Raw genomic sequence first — 17854 nt, 5'->3', positions numbered from 1 at the left:
AATAGGGTAAATATTTAAGAAATACCCTAAAAACACTGGATATAATAGAGAAAATGCCTGTGTACCTAGAAAAAGTATTTGGAAAATACCCCTTGCAAGATGTTGGCGGACGCCGCATGCAAGATCCTGCAGCAAGGTGGAGCCGATCCACAGTGAGAAAACGATTTGTAATCTCGTATTGTATTGTAGCACTTGTCGGTTTCCGCAACTATTGTGTAACGCGGTTGGGGAGTAGGCTAGTCCAGCCAACCCTACTCCTCAAGGAATCCTGACCTAAGGACCTCGGGGATGTTTTGCCCTGTATGCCTACTCCACTATATTCCACCAATTGTTCCCGATTTCCACTTTCGGACAGAATTAATTTGAATTGTTTACTAGTAAGTTTGAGGAACTGGCTAAGCTAAATCTGACATGTTTGTTACAGGGGCCGCGGACCTCTCAAGACCACTATGGACGTCATCAACGCCGCCAAGAAGATCTCCGAAGCCGGTACCAAGCTAGATAAACTCACAAGGGAGATCGCTGAACAGGTACCTATACACTTAACACTTTAAACTCTCGTGTTTTGTACGCATACTTTGTGATTTATAAATAGAAATGAAATAGTCCTATTTTAATGGGATAAGGTGGGATTTTTTTACATATTTATGGCACCAGCTGACGGTCTTTCCATTGTGATACAACCGGCAGACGATATTTTAAATTCTCAATAATATTTAAAGTTCTAAACAATAATTTAAAAATGTTTCAATCGGCAGGAGATGACTATTTTTTTACGTGACTACCGTTTCTTAACTCACCAACAGAGCGGCAGCTGACGTCCACGCAGGTTCATTGCATATCGCCCGGGATGCGATGACTGACGAAGTTTGCGCCTTGCACGCGGTCTATAGCATTTCTAATGTTTTTGCTTTTAATAACAGTGTCCAGAATCGTCGACCAAGCAGGACTTGCTTGCATACCTCCAGCGCATCGCCCTGTACTGCCACCAGATACAGATCACCAGCAAAGTGAAGGCCGACGTGCAGAACATCTCTGGAGAGCTCATTGTCAGCGGGGTGAGTATCTCGACCGTGAAGGGTGTATAATTTCAGTGCCCAGAATCGTCGACCAAGCAGGACTTGCTTGCATACCTCCAGCGCATCGCCCTGTACTGCCACCAGATACAGATCACCAGCAAAGTGAAGGCCGACGTGCAGAACATCTCCGGAGAGCTTATTGTCAGCGGGGTGAGTGTCTCGACCGTGAAGGGTGTATAATTTCAGTGCCCAGAATCGTCGACCAAGCAGGACTTGCTTGCATACCTCCAGCGCATCGCCCTGTACTGCCACCAGATACAGATCACCAGCAAAGTGAAGGCCGACGTGCAGAACATCTCCGGAGAGCTTATTGTCAGCGGGGTGAGTGTCTCGACCGTGAAGGGTGTATAATTTCAGTGCCCAGAATCGTCGGCCAAGCAGGACTTGCTTGCATACCTCCAGCGCATCGCCCTGTACTGCCACCAGATACAGATCACCAGCAAAGTGAACGCCGACGTGTAGAACATTGGAGAGCTCATCGTCAGAGGGGTGAGTCAACCAATCTCTGCTTTATGGAACATGCCATTTTATGGAACATATTATGATTGAGTCCATGTTGGACGGAGATGAGCGAATATGATAAGTGCGATCAACCAATAGGATTGGTTGTAATCCGGCGAAGCGGAGAAGAGATGTGGATTACAACCGATTCTATTGGTAACAAACAGGGTAGAAACATGCGACCTAAGATTTGGTCACCGCGCTGGTTTCTCTCGATGACTCTGAAAATATATTTCTGTTATTTTTTTTATTTCTGTGGTATATTTTGTTTTTATTGTTGTTAAGGCACCCCAGAGGTGCAAAGGGCCTTCACAAGCTCGCGCCACGCCTTCCTATCTTCAGCTCGCCTTCTGGCCACGCTCCAGCTCAACCCGACCGCTCGCAGCTCTCTTACGACGGACCGTTGCCAAGAGTGTACAGGGCGGGTTTCCAATGTTTCTAAACAAAAATGATGGTTGCGTTATTCATTTTCGTTGTATATACAATTAAAAATAAGTGAGCCTACTTTAACCTATTATAGATTTCGTTTATTTCCTTGGCTTGGTATTAAAAAGATAAACTTAATATAAAAACTAACTCTTTCTGTCGTCCCACAGCTCGACAGCGCGACGTCGCTCATCCAAGCGGCCAAAAACCTTATGAACGCCGTGGTGCTCACGGTGAAGGCGTCCTACGTGGCATCCACCAAGTACACACGACAGGGGACTATTGCAGTAAGTAGAAACCATTTTAAAACATAACCCATATCAAAGAACACGTGACCCTTTAGCGACAACGTAACTCATGCTAAGCTGACCCGATAGAAAGTAAAAAAAATTGTCCGACTGGTCTATCATTTTAAGGGGCTCCCCGCGGTTTTCATCTATTTTTGACAAGTTTTGAGTCGTTACTCCTACATTTGCACTACAGATAGAATTATAAGATAAACTGCTATCGATTCTTCAATCTTTTATCTCCATTCTGGTCTACCGGATATTGAAAGAAATGAACACTTTTTTTTTAAACATTGTCTAAAAAAACACTTATTTCGTTACTCGATAAAATCTACATATTTGGGTTCGTCTTTAACGTCTCTAAAAACTGGTCTAAGATTTTAATTTTAATCTAATTAACACAAAAGTTATGGTCAGAAAACCAGTTATTTGGCCTAAAATTGTTTAACTTTGATGCCAAATATCTCGAAGACAGTGAACTTTGAAGTAAATATGGGATACTATATTGCTTAAAGCCGTTGCTGTTAGTATGATAAGCTACAAAAAACAGTAGAAAACTAAGGGATTCAGATCGAAGGTTAGGCCCAAAAACTGGTTTTCTGGCAATAACTTTTACGTTAATTACGTTAAAATTAAAACCTCTGACTAGTTTTAAGAGACGTCAAAGACAAACCCAAATATGTAGTTGTCGTATATGTAAGACCCTTCACAGCAATCGAGTAACGAAAAAAGTGTTTTTAGACAATGTTTTTTTTTTTAACTATTCATTTCTTTCAAAATCCGGCAGACCAGAATGGAGACAAAAGATTGAAGAACCGATAGCCATTTGTCTTATAATTCTATCTGTAGTGCAAATGTAGGAGTAACGACCCAAAACTTGTCAAAAATCGATCAAAATAGCATCTAAAAAGTGTCCGAGGTCCAGGAAGTTATGATGGTATTGAAGCATGATAAACCAAATATTTATATTGGCAATTTGAAATTATTGAAGCTTCAAGTATTCGCAATGCGAGCTAAAATATAAATGAAATATAACCGATGCTTTGGACGCTTAAGAATGGTAATAAAGAGCTTTGCAAAATTATAAAAAAAATATATTCTAATAAACCCGCTTAAGAGGGATGAATAGCTTACTACGTAACGGTACTTTTTCTATGAAATTCCATTTCTGGAGAAAACGGTTTCCACTAACTAGATCTTAACAAATCACTTTGATTTTGATGTCGATCGCTTCAGCATAATATATTCTAGGTTTATAGGTTAAGCTTTTTTGAAAAAATAAATGTATGGGCGATCATGTGCTATACTTCCCTCTTAAGATATTAGTTTTTTAAGTGTAAGGTGAAAGAGTACAAAACGTTGAAAGTTTTTGACCTTTTAACCACTGGTTATATTTTAACCTTATTTTAAATAATTCATTTTGTAACCACAGGGCATTCACAAGCGAAATAATAATTTTTAAATTAAACGAAATAATAATATTCATCTACTCGAGGAATTCATAAAAATTCACCGGAGTCGAGTGAAATTCGGTAGCTCAGTTACTGAAAGCTACTTTTTCCTTATCGTGGTTTGACATTGTGAGATTTATGCTTGTTAAAAGCACATGTCTAGAATGTACAAGATTGCCTGCCAAAAATCAAGAACGCGACGAAAATCGGAGTAATGTCGCACTCATGAAATGTTCATATACATGATGGCTTCCCTTTTGCACACTTCAATTATCTGTAAGTTATTATCTAGGGAATGGTGATAATTTAACAGAAATTTACTGAGCTTTATGCACTTTATCAAAGAGATTTAGAAATAGACGTGGATTGTCAAAGAAAATTTTGTAGCCACAGTAAATTTACTGCCATCTTTGATCCTTATTCTTTGTTAAATTAGGGTTGTTTCCAATTTTTTGAAACGCTTGTGTTACGTTCTATATTAACTAAAAGTTGCCCTAAAATTCAACTTTTATACTAAAAACGGCTTTAAATATGTTAAATTAACAAAATATATTTTGACAGATGCTTTCGCGCCCAAAACGCTCTTTGAAAATTGTGTGACGTCACAGTTTATGGTTTGACACATAACTACATACACACGTAGAGGATACGAACTGTCAACTGACATTTGTCATTTGTTGTTTATCGCTTAACTGTCAACAGTGTCAATCCGAGAGTTGTGACGTCATCAGAATCTTCAGTTTGGTCACGTGACGTGTGCCAAAAGATATTTTAAATTCAATATTTACAAAAATATGGTCATTACAGGTCCCCTAAAAGTAGTTTAACATGTTCTTATAATCCAAAAGAATTTATTGGGATACAATTCTGCCCCAAGATTTGTAGATGGAAACAACCCTATATGTTAAATATCAAAAAGTGGCGCCATCTTACCGGGCATCGGCTATAGGTTGGGTGCCATCGCTCGAAACAATGCCGCCATACCTTTGGCCTTTGATCTATTAGATGGCGCCACTTTTTGATATTGAACTAATTTAACACATATCAGTGAAATAATAAGGATCAAAGTCAAATGGTGTTCTAAAAGTTTTAACCATGTGTCGAAAGATGTCAGTAAAATTACTGTCGCTACAAAGCTTCCTTTGACAATTCACCTCTATTTTAAATTCTCTTTTGGGTTTATATAAGGGATTATTCTTTAAATTAATACAATGTAAAGGTTTTATTAAATGTAAATAAACGTTTTCTACTCTTTTGAGCTGTTAGTTATAAGCGTACGCATAAGTATCTAATGAATTGTCGCTGCCCCGCCTCCGGAACAGAACTATGTAAGTCGTAGTTGCTTTACACGTTCGTTTTGTGTCTCTCGACTCGTGTATATACATATTGATGTTTATTCATTTTTAAGTCACCTAAACCCGGCGCCAAAAAGCCGGTCTCATACAATCGAAATTCACTCTCTCGTTTTAAAACGACACGCGTAAATGAAATGAAATTTGGTTTGGCATGAACATTTGGGTCACTCTACTTTTTATTGCAGGATTTTGTGATTTCAAAGAATCTTGAAATTTTAATATTCGTAATGCGTTTTAACTTATAGCTACTAAAACATGATAAGCACAGAATTGACCTCAATATTTGACCCTTCCCTTTTTTATAGCCTGGAGTATGCAAACACAACTATATTACCGTTTACCGTCCTTGCCCTTTTACTCATAATGACAACTTTGTTATATATAAATATATATAAAATAGATAAATATTTGTTACTTTGGTTACAAGGCGTCCTTAGTGCGGCATTAAAATGTGCTTTAGGCATATTGATATACAGTTTAAAAAAATACACAATTTACAAATATAAAAATCAAGTAATGGCTTCTGGGGACAAAAAAGCTGCAGTAAAAAGTAGAATGACCCATTTACGTAACTTATATCTATGCCTGGCACTAGTTTTCGTTATACAAAGAGAATATTAATAAGAGATACAAAATAACATTTTCTTATTTTATTACTTAATGCAATTGTTCTGCATGATTCAACTTTGTCTTATTGCACGTTTTTATCCATTGTCCTTATGCCTTATAATGTATGTACAGTTGCCATCAGATATATCGGAGTGGTCGAGCTGGTCAAAAATATCTGAACACGCACACTAAGGCGTGACAGTAGAGGCGTGTTCAGATATTTGTGAGCACCTCGGCCGCTTCGATATCTCTGATGGCGACCTATACGTAGAGATAGCAACAATCGCTTTTTATACAAAGTTTTAGCTATATCACGTTTAACTTCTGTCATAGAATTCATAGAAATTGAAGTAATACAGATTATGAAGGTAATCTTTTTTGTACATATCTGTATTATCTGTTTACAATTTTAAGTAAATACAAGATTGTGTTGATATTAGTTAGGTTTTATTACGCACATATTCTTCTAGTTTCTTTAAACGTTGTTTTCTCGGTTTCCAATTGTTTTCTCTTAGACTTAAAAACACTTTTTTTTTATTTACTATTCTGTATTAACTCATAACTCATAATACAAATGATATGAGTCATTCATAGCAAAGATTTGATCATTGATTGTATTATATGTGAAAAGTTTGACAAATGTGTGCTTAAAGTTTGACAAGTAATTTAGATGGCGCTGTTCAGTAAAAAATAGTAATCGGGGTTTTGGATGCCACAGCGCGGTATCAAACTAGGGGGCATTTATTCTTATACTATCAATAAGTTTGTATGTATGTATAAACTCTTTATTGTACAAAAGACAAAATATAAATATGGCACAGGATAAGCAGTACAAAGGCGAACTTATCCCTTTAAGGGATTTCTTCCAGTTAACCCAGTATTCGTTCCAGTTTGATTCATAGTACAAATCGTTTGAACGTTTCATAAAGTACACAATCAACCCTCTAATCGAAACGTAAACCTTCTAGTCCCCGATAGTGGTGTGGCGCATGAAGGCGCCCGAGAAGAAGCCGCTGGTGCGGCCCGAGAAGCCCGAGGAGGTGCGCGCCAAGGTGCGCCGCGGGAGCCAGAAGAAGCAGCCCAGCCCCGTGCACGCGCTCGCAGAGTTCCAGTCGCCCGCCGAGAGCGTCTAGGGTGAGTACCCGTCCCTATGTCCTCCCGGGGCCCACAGGCCTGTATAATGGACAAGGTGCGCCGCGGGAGCCAGAAGAAGCAGCCCAGCCCCGTGCACGCGCTCGCAGAGTTCCAGTCGCCCGCCGAGAGCGTCTAGGGTGAGTACCCGTCCCCATGTCCTCCCGGGGCCCACAGGCCTGTATAATGGACAAGGTGCGCCGCGGGAGCCAGAAGAAGCAGCCCAGCCCCGTGCACGCGCTCGCAGAGTTCCAGTCGCCCGCCGAGAGCGTCTAGGGTGAGTACCCGTCCCCATGTCCTCCCGGGGCCCACAGGCCTGTATAATGGACAAGGTGCGCCAGAAGAAGCAGCCCAGCCCCGTGCACGCGCTCGCAGAGTTCCAGTCGCCCGCCGAGAGCGTCTAGGGTGAGTACCCGTCCCCATGTCCTCCCGGGGCCCACAGGCCTGTATAATGGACAAGGTGCGCCGCGGGAGCCAGAAGAAGCAGCCCAGCCCCGTGCACGCGCTCGCAGAGTTCCAGTCGCCCGCCGAGAGCGTCTAGGGTGAGTACCCGTCCCCATGTCCTCCCGGGGCCCACAGGCCTGTATAATGGACAAGGTGCGCCGCGGGAGCCAGAAGAAGCAGCCCAGCCCCGTGCACGCGCTCGCAGAGTTCCAGTCGCCCGCCGAGAGCGTCTAGGGTGAGTACCCGTCCCTATGTCCTCCCGGGGCCCACAGGCCTGTATAATGGACAAGGTGCGCCGCGGGAGCCAGAAGAAGCAGCCCAGCCCCGTGCACGCGCTCGCAGAGTTCCAGTCGCCCGCCGAGAGCGTCTAGGGTGAGTACCCGTCCCTATGTCCTCCCGGGGCCCACAGGCCTGTATAATGGACAAGGTGCCCCGCGGGAGCCAGAAGAAGCAGCCCGTTTCCGTCAAATTTCTATCATTTCTCATACAATTTTGACTACAATTTCCGGCTCAGTACCGACAACTGGCGGCAGCGCTATATTTCATATAAAAGCGATGTCACATGTGGGTGCCGTTCAATTTTAATACAAACTTTTAGCATAATTTCATTTAACTACTATTGAAACTCATAATAAAAATTATGTATAAAAACAAAACATATAAAGTTGTTAGTCATACTAATTTAATGACAGAATGCTCTATAATCATAAAAATATTCTTCATAACAATCCTTAGGAATAATTTTACTTGTTATAACATACATTTCGTATAATAATTAAAATATAGTACTAAATTTTGACGAATGGTGACATAGTGTTCTATGATATAAATAAATATTATAAGACATTATTACACAAATTGACTAAGTCCCACAGTAAGCTCAATAAGGCTTGTGTTGAGGGTACTTAGACAACGATATATATAATATATAAATATTTATAAATACATAAATACATAGAAAACACCCATGACTCTGGAACAAATATCCATGCTCATCACACGAATACATGCCCTTACCAGGATTTGAACCCGGGACCATCAGCTTCGTAGGCAGGGTCACTACCCACTAGGCCAAACCGGTCGTCAAACTATACTTGGTGTCAATCAAACTATAAAATTATACAACAATCTACCTTTTCAACTTCAAAGCTGGTCGCCGTTAGGTACGACGACGAGCGAAGCGAGGAGGAGTGTTAGGTAGAACTGCGACCATATGGGCAGAACCATATGTCTCGGAAATTGTATTTTTGCTTGTTCATTTTCACTAGGCGTTTATATGAAGTTTATCTGAATCCCTTAGGAACCACAGAGGTTCCAACTCACACTGGCCGCTGCTTTGCGGTAAAATGATATATGTCGACAGACGTAAAGTACGGATGTAGGTCAGTTTGACGCTTAGAAAAATCGATTATGTTCCATGCAAATATAATGTTTAAGTTTTTTTTTATTAATTAGTAATTCAGTGTGGTTAAACTTTCAGCAAACTCAATCAAATAAATAAAGTTTATGAACGATTTGCCGAGGTTTGATTGTGAAACCACACCTTCAATATTATGCTGTTGGTTTTCATGAATAAAAAACGTTCTGAGTATAAAATAGTATACAGAGTGAACATTATACTGGTTGCCTGTTATGCAAATACATTACTATGCTACTAAACTATAATTACTTTCGAAATTATGCAATTCGTTTTTATTGTATTTGTTTTTATACCAAATCATAATTTCTGCATATCAAAATTATGCAATTCAAATTATGAAAAATGAAATTTCGCAAATTGTTATTATTAAAAACATTACACACCCGTCACATGTATATCAAATCGATTTTTCCTTTTCTAGGTGGAGAAGCTGATTACCACCACGCATCAACATCACGAAGTAGAATTATACACATTTGTTCAACTTTTAAGCTCATATTTATATTCCAAAAGTGTGATTTTTTTTAATGTATTGGAAAGATATTTTTTAAATTTTTATTAAAATTATTTAATCTTATTTCGATGAGAAATATGTAATCATATATTGTATGACTTCTATGTATGTTGTTTATTAAACCCACAGATAGCCAGCCAATGCGAATATAAGTAACCAGCAACAAGCATGCTGCAGCTCAATCTTAAAATATCAAAAATTATAGTATTATTTGACAATAATAACATTTGACTACTAATAATATTTTCACACTTCTATCAACTATTCGCATATGCTATCTGTGCTTGAATAATGAAATCATTTAAGTTTCCAAAAGACTTTAACTTTAGGTTAAAAGGTTAAATATACTTTAAATCAAATTATTTCAATCGATTATTTTTCTGCTGACTATACTACAATGTTTAAAATTAGGGAAAAAAGGGGTCAAGTCCGATTTTTAGCATTTAAAAGGAGTTAATCGATTTTGAAGTGTCTTTTTATTGATTAACACTTTTGAAAAATAAGTCACGGCAAATATGTAATTTTGTAACAATATTAATTTGCTTTCATAAGTAATAATTACTGATATTTAAAAAGCGTTTTTCAATAAAACATGTCAAGATTGTTTACCTTATTTCTTATGCTAATAAAACCACAGAAAAAATAATAGTACCACCGTACAGAAAGGAAACTTCCTACAAAACCGAAGTTTGACAGCGATTCAGACACGAATAATGCTATCCCTTTCGGCTATTTAGGGTTGTCAACATTCATGTAACTATCTTATCTGTGGTTGTGCACGCAAAGGAACGCCAAGTTGTGCCAACCCTAATAATTGCTCGGAGCAAATTTGAGCCGAACGCAGCCGAGAATGCCCGAACGCTCTAGTTTCCTCCCCCTAATAAAACGAACTATAGTTAGTATAGCTTAGTTACTGAATTATCGAGGTCCGCTCAAGGTGATTCAAGCGATTTTTTTTTCAAACATTGTTCATCCCAATTGCGTAGATATTCATACGTTTCGTTATATATTTCTCATCCTTTAAGTATGTTTTTCGATTCGGTGTAACAGATACAAGGAAGCTATCAATGATTGTGTGACGCCTAACGTACAATAAGGCAGCCAAATTTTAGATCAAGTAGAATTTTGTATCACGTAGGTAAATTATACTTTATACCGTTACAACAAAAACTACAAAGTGAAAAAAGTTATCGGGTTGAGGCCAACTTGCAAAACAAAATTTTTAGAATTTTCAGTTACAGATAATATTTGGGTGGATCATCTTGTTTTCGATGTTATTCTGCGCCTATGGCGACCATAGTGTGATAGAAGATATGTTATACGCTAATATGCTACTCATAAGTAGGTGACCTATTAAGGAATAATAAATAATATTGTAGGACATTATTACACAAATTGACTAAGTCCCACACAATAAGGCTTGTGTTGAGGGTATTTAGACAATGATATGTATAAATACTTATATATATAAAAAACACCCATTACTCAGGAACAAATATCCATGCTCATCACACGAATAAATGCCCTTACCAGGATTTGAACCCGGGACCATCAGCTTCGTAGGCAGGGTCACTACCCACTAGGCCAAACCGGTTGTCTAAGGAATGGACTTAAACTGGAGTAAAAAATATGATTAGTTGTTTTAAACACCATTAACAGTTGTCGGGGTTATGGTTGCCACTCGGAGTGAAGGAACTGCTAATTTAATATCGTATATTTTATTAATATGTTATGCACATTAGAAAGATTTTTTCGAGCAGTTTAAAAAGTATCGCGGGCTTTTTAACTTGATATACCGCGGTGTAGCGTCTAAAACCCCGATCACTGACCATAAAACAAGGGGCAACGAGTGACAATAAAAGCTGATTCACCCATAGTTTTTAACTATAAAAGAGCAATGAAAACCCTGAAAACGGGGCAGTTTTTATTGAATTTTCCACACATAGTGAACCGTTTCGGATGCTCATACGTGTAGTTTGTTTTAACGGTGTAAAGTTTGTAGCATATTTAAATATAAGTATGAATTAACGAATGTAACGAAAAGTATTAAAATTTACATTAAGGTCGTAAGAAAGAGCTGTTCGTTTATTTGTTACGATGATTTATTTATATTTTATGATTAAGTTACTTAATCAATATTACTAGAGTTAGACCAAAAGAATCTAGTATATAAGTCTGCAAGGATTCTGATAGCACACGCAGTGCAAGTGTTATTTTAAACGTCAAACTTCTATGAAATTATGACATAAATAAAACTTGCACTGCGTGTGCTATCAAAATCGTTGCAGACTTATCGTGGTCTAAGACTAACGTTTTGTTTAATCTGTCTTTTACTTTCGAGTTTATTATTTCAATCATAGAACAATTAACACTTTCGCTGCCTCCCCCCCCTCCCCCCTAGTTTACTAGCTGGCTACGCCCTTGGGCCGAATCAAGCCTTTGCCGCAGAGAAAAGGTTTTAAAACGAAACCGACATTAGGTTATACGTACATTATAAAGATTTGAAAAGTTAACCAGTATGTGTCATCTGTGCATTAACAGCTGATGTGTATGGCGCTGTGGGCCTCCGTACATTCTGCGTAAACTCTGGTTTTCAAGTTGACTTATGACAATCCAGTGACAGCTCACAAAACATAGCGCAGTACAGCGGCATCTATTCCAGCTGACAAACTAGGGGCACGATATTTTCTTCGACTCATAATACATTTTCATTTTTTTTAACCTTTTAACCGCCGTAACCTGATATATAAGACATACAATATCCAGTTCAATAAGAAAAAACTTCGTGTTACTTCGTACCGGCGGCGACACGAGCACGTACGCTGCAAATTTCTAAGTGGTTATAAGGTTAATATTTCATGAGATTTTCCATTGACAATACTCTAATATTAATGCTACATATAGTAGTGATATTATCATTTATTGTTTAGTTTTAAGAGCAGCTCTCAAAATTCACTATCAGAACTTAGATATATGTATGATTAAGAAATACATAGCAATATTTTATATCGATCATTTTATGTACCCTTATTATTTAATATGTATTGAAGTACATTTTTAACCTTTTTTTAAAGAAGGGTAAGTAAAATTAGTTCTTACCGGGAGAAATAATCCAAGCACTATTATTTTATTTAAATTTAATATTTAATTTGAATTTCATATGAAAATGTCACAATAAACTTATATAATTCAAAATTTATACAGTATAATTTACGAAAAGGTTAAATCTGTACATTCATTTGTTTTATTTTTTTTTTTTACTTAAAAGACGTCCGAATATAGAACCGAAATATTACTTTTCGCCATTTTTCTAGTTCTTTCCTTACAATAATTCACTCATAATTTATTATGAAAACAGTATTAAATATGTATTCTTGCCACATAATATATAAATATATCTATCGGGCGTCATCAAAAAAATATTGTGATTATTTAAAGTACTTTAAAAATAAATTATTATCTAGATATAAACAATAAAATTATACTCTGTATTTTATCCCGAAAAAATAAGTGCATGCGAGTTTTGAACGGATTATTAATTCATAAAACTAATGGGTCTGTCTAACGTAAACTCCTATGGCTCCGCCATTAAAAAACATCCAATATCTAATTGAATAACAAAAAACAATATATTCATGGACCTTTTTTTTTATACTACGGCGGTGGCAAACAAGCATACGGCCCGCCTGATGATATGCAAGACTGCTTACGGAGACCCGTAGCCTATGTACGCCTGCAACTCCAGAGGAGTTACTTGCGCGTTGCCGACCCTAACACCGCACCCCTATGAGCTCTGGCAACCTTACTCACCGGCAGGAACACAACACTATGAGTAGGGTCTAGTGTTATTTGGCTGCGGTTTTCTGTAAGGTGGAGGTACTTACCCAGTTGGGCTCTGCTCTAGATCTGGAATGACATCCGCTGTGCTGTGCCCTGTACATACCATGTACCTGGTTTTTTTCCGCTTCAACTTTGCTCCCGCTGCGCTAAACGAAGTTGCCGCTTTCCGCCTCCGTCGAAAAGAAAAATAGTATTCGCACCACGGCACGAAACGTAGGACATTCCATCCCGCGTGTTTGCCACCCTCGCCTTCGTCTTGGATAACAATTTTACACGCGGCACGCAATTTTACACTTTTCGTCCCTTGGGACAGAAATAACTATTACATATTAAGTGTACCTATTGCCGCCCGTTTGTAACTTTTTTTTTATATAGGAGGCAAACGAGCAGAATCGCCTGATAGTACAATAATTAAATTTCTTCAGGTTTTAGATATTCATAGTTCACAGAGGTGTTCAATATCGGATCAAAACTCGCATGTATACTTAAGTAAAGGCTAATCACACGGCGCGAGTTTCTCGTAAGATTTGTGGGTGAAAAAACGTATCATATTAGACTGGTCCACACAGAGCGTCGCGAGGAGGCCGGCCGGCGCGCCGAGCGCGATAGACCTAGTATTATATAGATGTGCCACACACGTGCACCCGTGAGGGGGACATAACACACGCAATACACTGAAAGAAATGTTTGCATAACTGTAACAAAATTTTGGTTACTGTTTACACAAAAATTGGGACTTGCGAACTATGTGTTATATGTTACAAAACCGTGTTTGGCTATCAGTGTTCAGGTACTGGGTATACACTACAAAATAAGTTTGTAAATTTATGCAAAGTTTATTTTCTTATAACCGTAGTTTAGTTATTTAGTAAAGTTACAAAACCAGTTCGGCTATCTATTTTTTTCAGTGTATTCCTTTCTGCCTACTTCTAAAAAGTCCGAAGTGATGAAGTTTTTTGTTGCCCACCGTTCTTATGGTATGTTGTCAGGAATGTTAAAACGTGTTTTTAATTTTGTCGTACACTGACTATACTCATCCTTTTCTTTTGGATGCTAGTACTAGTGTAAGACAAAGATAGTATGACTCCCTCTGTCTATGTTTGAAATGAGATAGCCCTTTGACAAACTATATATGTGCCTTTGAAAAAAAAAAGAAAGGAATTTTTAGATTTAGATTTATTTATTTCTCAATAGCAATACACAATTTTCATTAATACAAACAAAAATATGCACACGTAATGAGATCGTCAAAGTAGGTACTCTAGGTACACATTTTAAACTAACATTTACATTATTTTACAAATTTGAAACATAAAAAAAATAAAAAACAATAATAATATATATAATACAATCACATTTACACATACAATTTGAATAATAATTCGTCAATTACCCGTAGTCTATTTATACATTAATAATTATCATTTACAGTACATATGGGGCTACTTTATAGCACTAGTGCGAGAAGTAGCATATTACGTTACTGTGTCGAACATTTAAAGGGCCATATGTACTGTAAAACGTTGTACGATACATGTGCGAATAGGTAATTCGCAACTCGTGTCGATTTAAAACACTCCCTTCGGTCGTGTTTTAATTTATCGCCACTCGTTTCGAATTTCCTATTTTTCGCACTTGTATCGTAATGTACTATTAAGTATTCTTTAACGCTATAAAGTGAATAATAGTAAAAGTAATAAAGAATAGTGAGACTAGACGCGCGTTACCCTCTGCAGAAGGCGCTTCCTCGACCTACGTTGGCCATTTGCCGCGCGAGGAAATTTCCTCGCGACGCTGCTCGATGTGTGCACCCGTCCATTAATGTAAAAGATTATGCAAAACTACATGGCGAAATTAAATTTATGGCTAAAATCGCCTTCGATTATATCTTATACTTGTAAGGCGAATAATATATGAAGAATAATCGCTCTTGGTTCATGTATTTCTCGTATAGGGACCGTGCGCGTTGGAGGGTCTGCCATCTTGTGGCCTGAATCGGAACCATAAACATGTACATTTACACGTCACGTGTTTTCTTGTGCATAGTAGGTTCTGCCATCTTGTGGGCTACATCGGAACAATAAACATCACATTTACGCCTCGCGCCAAAAATTTGACGGCTCCTGTACTGCCCCCTACAGTTCATGCACGTCCCCTATTGAGATAATTGTGTGCTTAAAGCGAGAAACTCGTATCTTGTGTTTTGAAAGCAATATACATGTCACTAAATATAATCGCATTAAGGTAACTGTCTCAACGGCGGAGATCAAAGAAATAAAAATATATAAATAGAAATATAAATATATATAATTTGATTGATATAAATTATATTATCTTTGAAAAGTCTTAGCCGGTTAGACCCTTAGGGTCTGTTTCACAGAGTCTAAGTATTGGATAGCTAATTAACAAATAAATTAACTGCCAGATAAAACTTCCTACAAAAATTAAAGCAAAGATTGTGAAATGCCAACGATGACTATTCGTCAGATAAGTGGCAAGTAGCTTATTCAGGACTATACTTGGAGATTGTGTGACAAACCCTTAGTATTTTATATTTCGTGTCATCCACGATGACGCGTAGATTTGTCAAATCTTACCTTTATTAACATGACAATATGAGTTAAGGCACGCGTCTTCATGAATGACACGATCTATAACTGTAAAATTCAGTTAATAATATAACACCTTTAATGAGCAAGTATCAATAGTGTTATCATAGAACAGGTATCGCCTAAAACCGAAATTCGCAAATTGCGGGGATCTTTCTCTTTTACTCTTACTAAAACGTAATTAGAGCGACAGAGAAAACCCGCAATTGTCCTGGTTCTGTTTGTTGCTGTTGCAAAAAAAGTACAATCAGCAATGTAGGTATCCGAAATATTTTATTTATAGAATTTTGATTTCAATATTTCATTTGAATATCAGATTCCACGTTATTGCTGCTGAGACAGGAGCCTATTAAAATAAGAAATGCATTAAAATATAAATAGTGTTAACGTTTTAACCGACATTTTGTAAGGTTTTGCAGTTTTTACCATTTTTCTACAGCATTTTACGATTGAATTAGTAGTACAATAAAATATGTAATCTTAAATGTGGTTTTATTTGAAATATCCTCAAATCCTAATTTTTAGGGTTCCGTAGCCAAATGGCATAAAACGGAGCCCTTATAGTTTCGCCATGTCCGTCTGTCTGTCTGTCTGTCTGTCCGAGGCTTTGCTCCGTGGTCGTTAGTGCTAGAAAGCTGAAATTTGGCATGGATATATAAATCAATAAAGCCGAAAAAGTCGTACAATAAAATCTAAAAATTTAATTTTTTTTAGGGTACCTCCCCTACACGTAAAGTGGGGGTGAATTTTATTTTTCGCTTCAACCCTAGAGTGTGGGGTATCGTTGGAAAGGTCTTTCAAAACTAATAGGGGTTTTCAAGAAACATTTTTTGATAAAGTGAATATATTCGGAGATAATCGCTCCGAAAGAAAAACAAAATGTGTCCCCCCCCCTCTAACTTTTGAATCATAGGTCCAAAAAATATGAAAAAAATCGTGGAAGTAGAGCTTAAGAAAGACATTAAATGAAAACTATAGCGGACATGATCAGTTTAGCTGTTTTTGGGTTATCGCAAAAAGTTTTCCCTTCATAGTAAAAAGACTTACTTTAATTAGGTACTGATTATGCAAATTTGCCTATTTGTTTTACTCGGGTGAAAGGTACCGTTTCATCCCTTGGTTAACAATTAACTATACTTTAAGCTCCAGTTTAGCTTATTGTGACGGAAGAGTAACTACGGAACCCTACACTGAGCGTGGCCCGGCATGCTCTTGGCCGGTTTTTTTACTACAGATACATTGAATAAGATGCGTAAAATCTCTGACAATTTCGTGCATCGAATTTGACAGGTAAACGAGATGGCGCTGTACAGCTCCATACATTATACGGTAAAAAGTTGACGTTTGACAATTCAGTGCCGCAAAACATATAAACAGTACAACGCCATTTATTTTGCATGTCAAAATAAGCACGTTTTTTTCTTAGACTTTTACCTCTCTATTACAATAAATTCTCTTTGCTACAACACAGCACAGATCTGTAGACGCGCGTCTAACAGTGTTAGCGCGAGATCTTCTTCCGCTTTGTAGCGAAAATCGCCTACGAAAAGAAAACTCGCCTATCGGGTCGCTGGCATGGCCAGATCACACCAGGATAGCGTGTAGCACGGCTTTGACTCCCACGTGCAAAAACTGGTTGTAATGTATGGTATTATATGTCAGCTGCCACAACGCTTGCGTGGCATTCCTATTTTTTATTTTATTTTTTATTTATTTAAGGTTTACCAACAGATACAACACTACAAAAAATACAGATAAAAACCCAAAAATACATGAGTAAGTGTCTATCCAATAATAGGTAAACACAACATGCGTTAATACTAATCAATCAATTAAGACCTAAAGTATAATGTAATATAACATACTTATCGTTAAATTTGGTACTTCGTTTACATGCAGCTAGCTATAACGTAATGCATAGGACACAAAACAAGCTTAAGCAATGTTGCTTCACGCTTCTGTGGTTTGTGGCCTTTATCTTGGTTAGAAATCAATAAAACAACATGTATAGGAAGTTCATAGAATTTATTTATTTCAGTCAATTTTCAAAACTTAACAAAACTAAGCGACTTAATAATAGTTTCTTATAATAGTCACGGACACTAAAACTAATTGTCTCAAAGCCTAGTCAAAGATCCCACTTTGTCGCTTACCATAAGGACGAGATTTGCTTGTATCTTTATACGAA

At 37.6% G+C, this 17854-nt stretch overlaps 1 protein-coding gene across 1 annotated transcript in view; it reads left to right on the top strand.

Moving 5' to 3' along the window:
* The window catches only part of LOC133532628 (catenin alpha), a 109506-nt gene extending 98215 nt beyond the window's left edge, over positions 1–11291 (top strand). The window contains exons 19-23 of the mRNA XM_061871383.1: positions 425–530; positions 924–1058; positions 2177–2293; positions 6677–6842; positions 9125–11291. Coding sequence (XP_061727367.1) covers positions 425–530; positions 924–1058; positions 2177–2293; positions 6677–6841 — 523 coding nt within the window. The 3' untranslated portion in view covers position 6842; positions 9125–11291. The remainder of the gene's footprint in view (positions 1–424; positions 531–923; positions 1059–2176; positions 2294–6676; positions 6843–9124) is intronic.
* Positions 11292–17854: the final 6563 nt, after the last annotated feature.

Source organism: Cydia pomonella, chromosome 27, assembly GCF_033807575.1.
Source record: "Cydia pomonella isolate Wapato2018A chromosome 27, ilCydPomo1, whole genome shotgun sequence".
NCBI lineage: Eukaryota > Metazoa > Arthropoda > Insecta > Lepidoptera > Tortricidae > Cydia > Cydia pomonella.
This window is presented reverse-complemented; position numbering and strand designations above follow the sequence as displayed.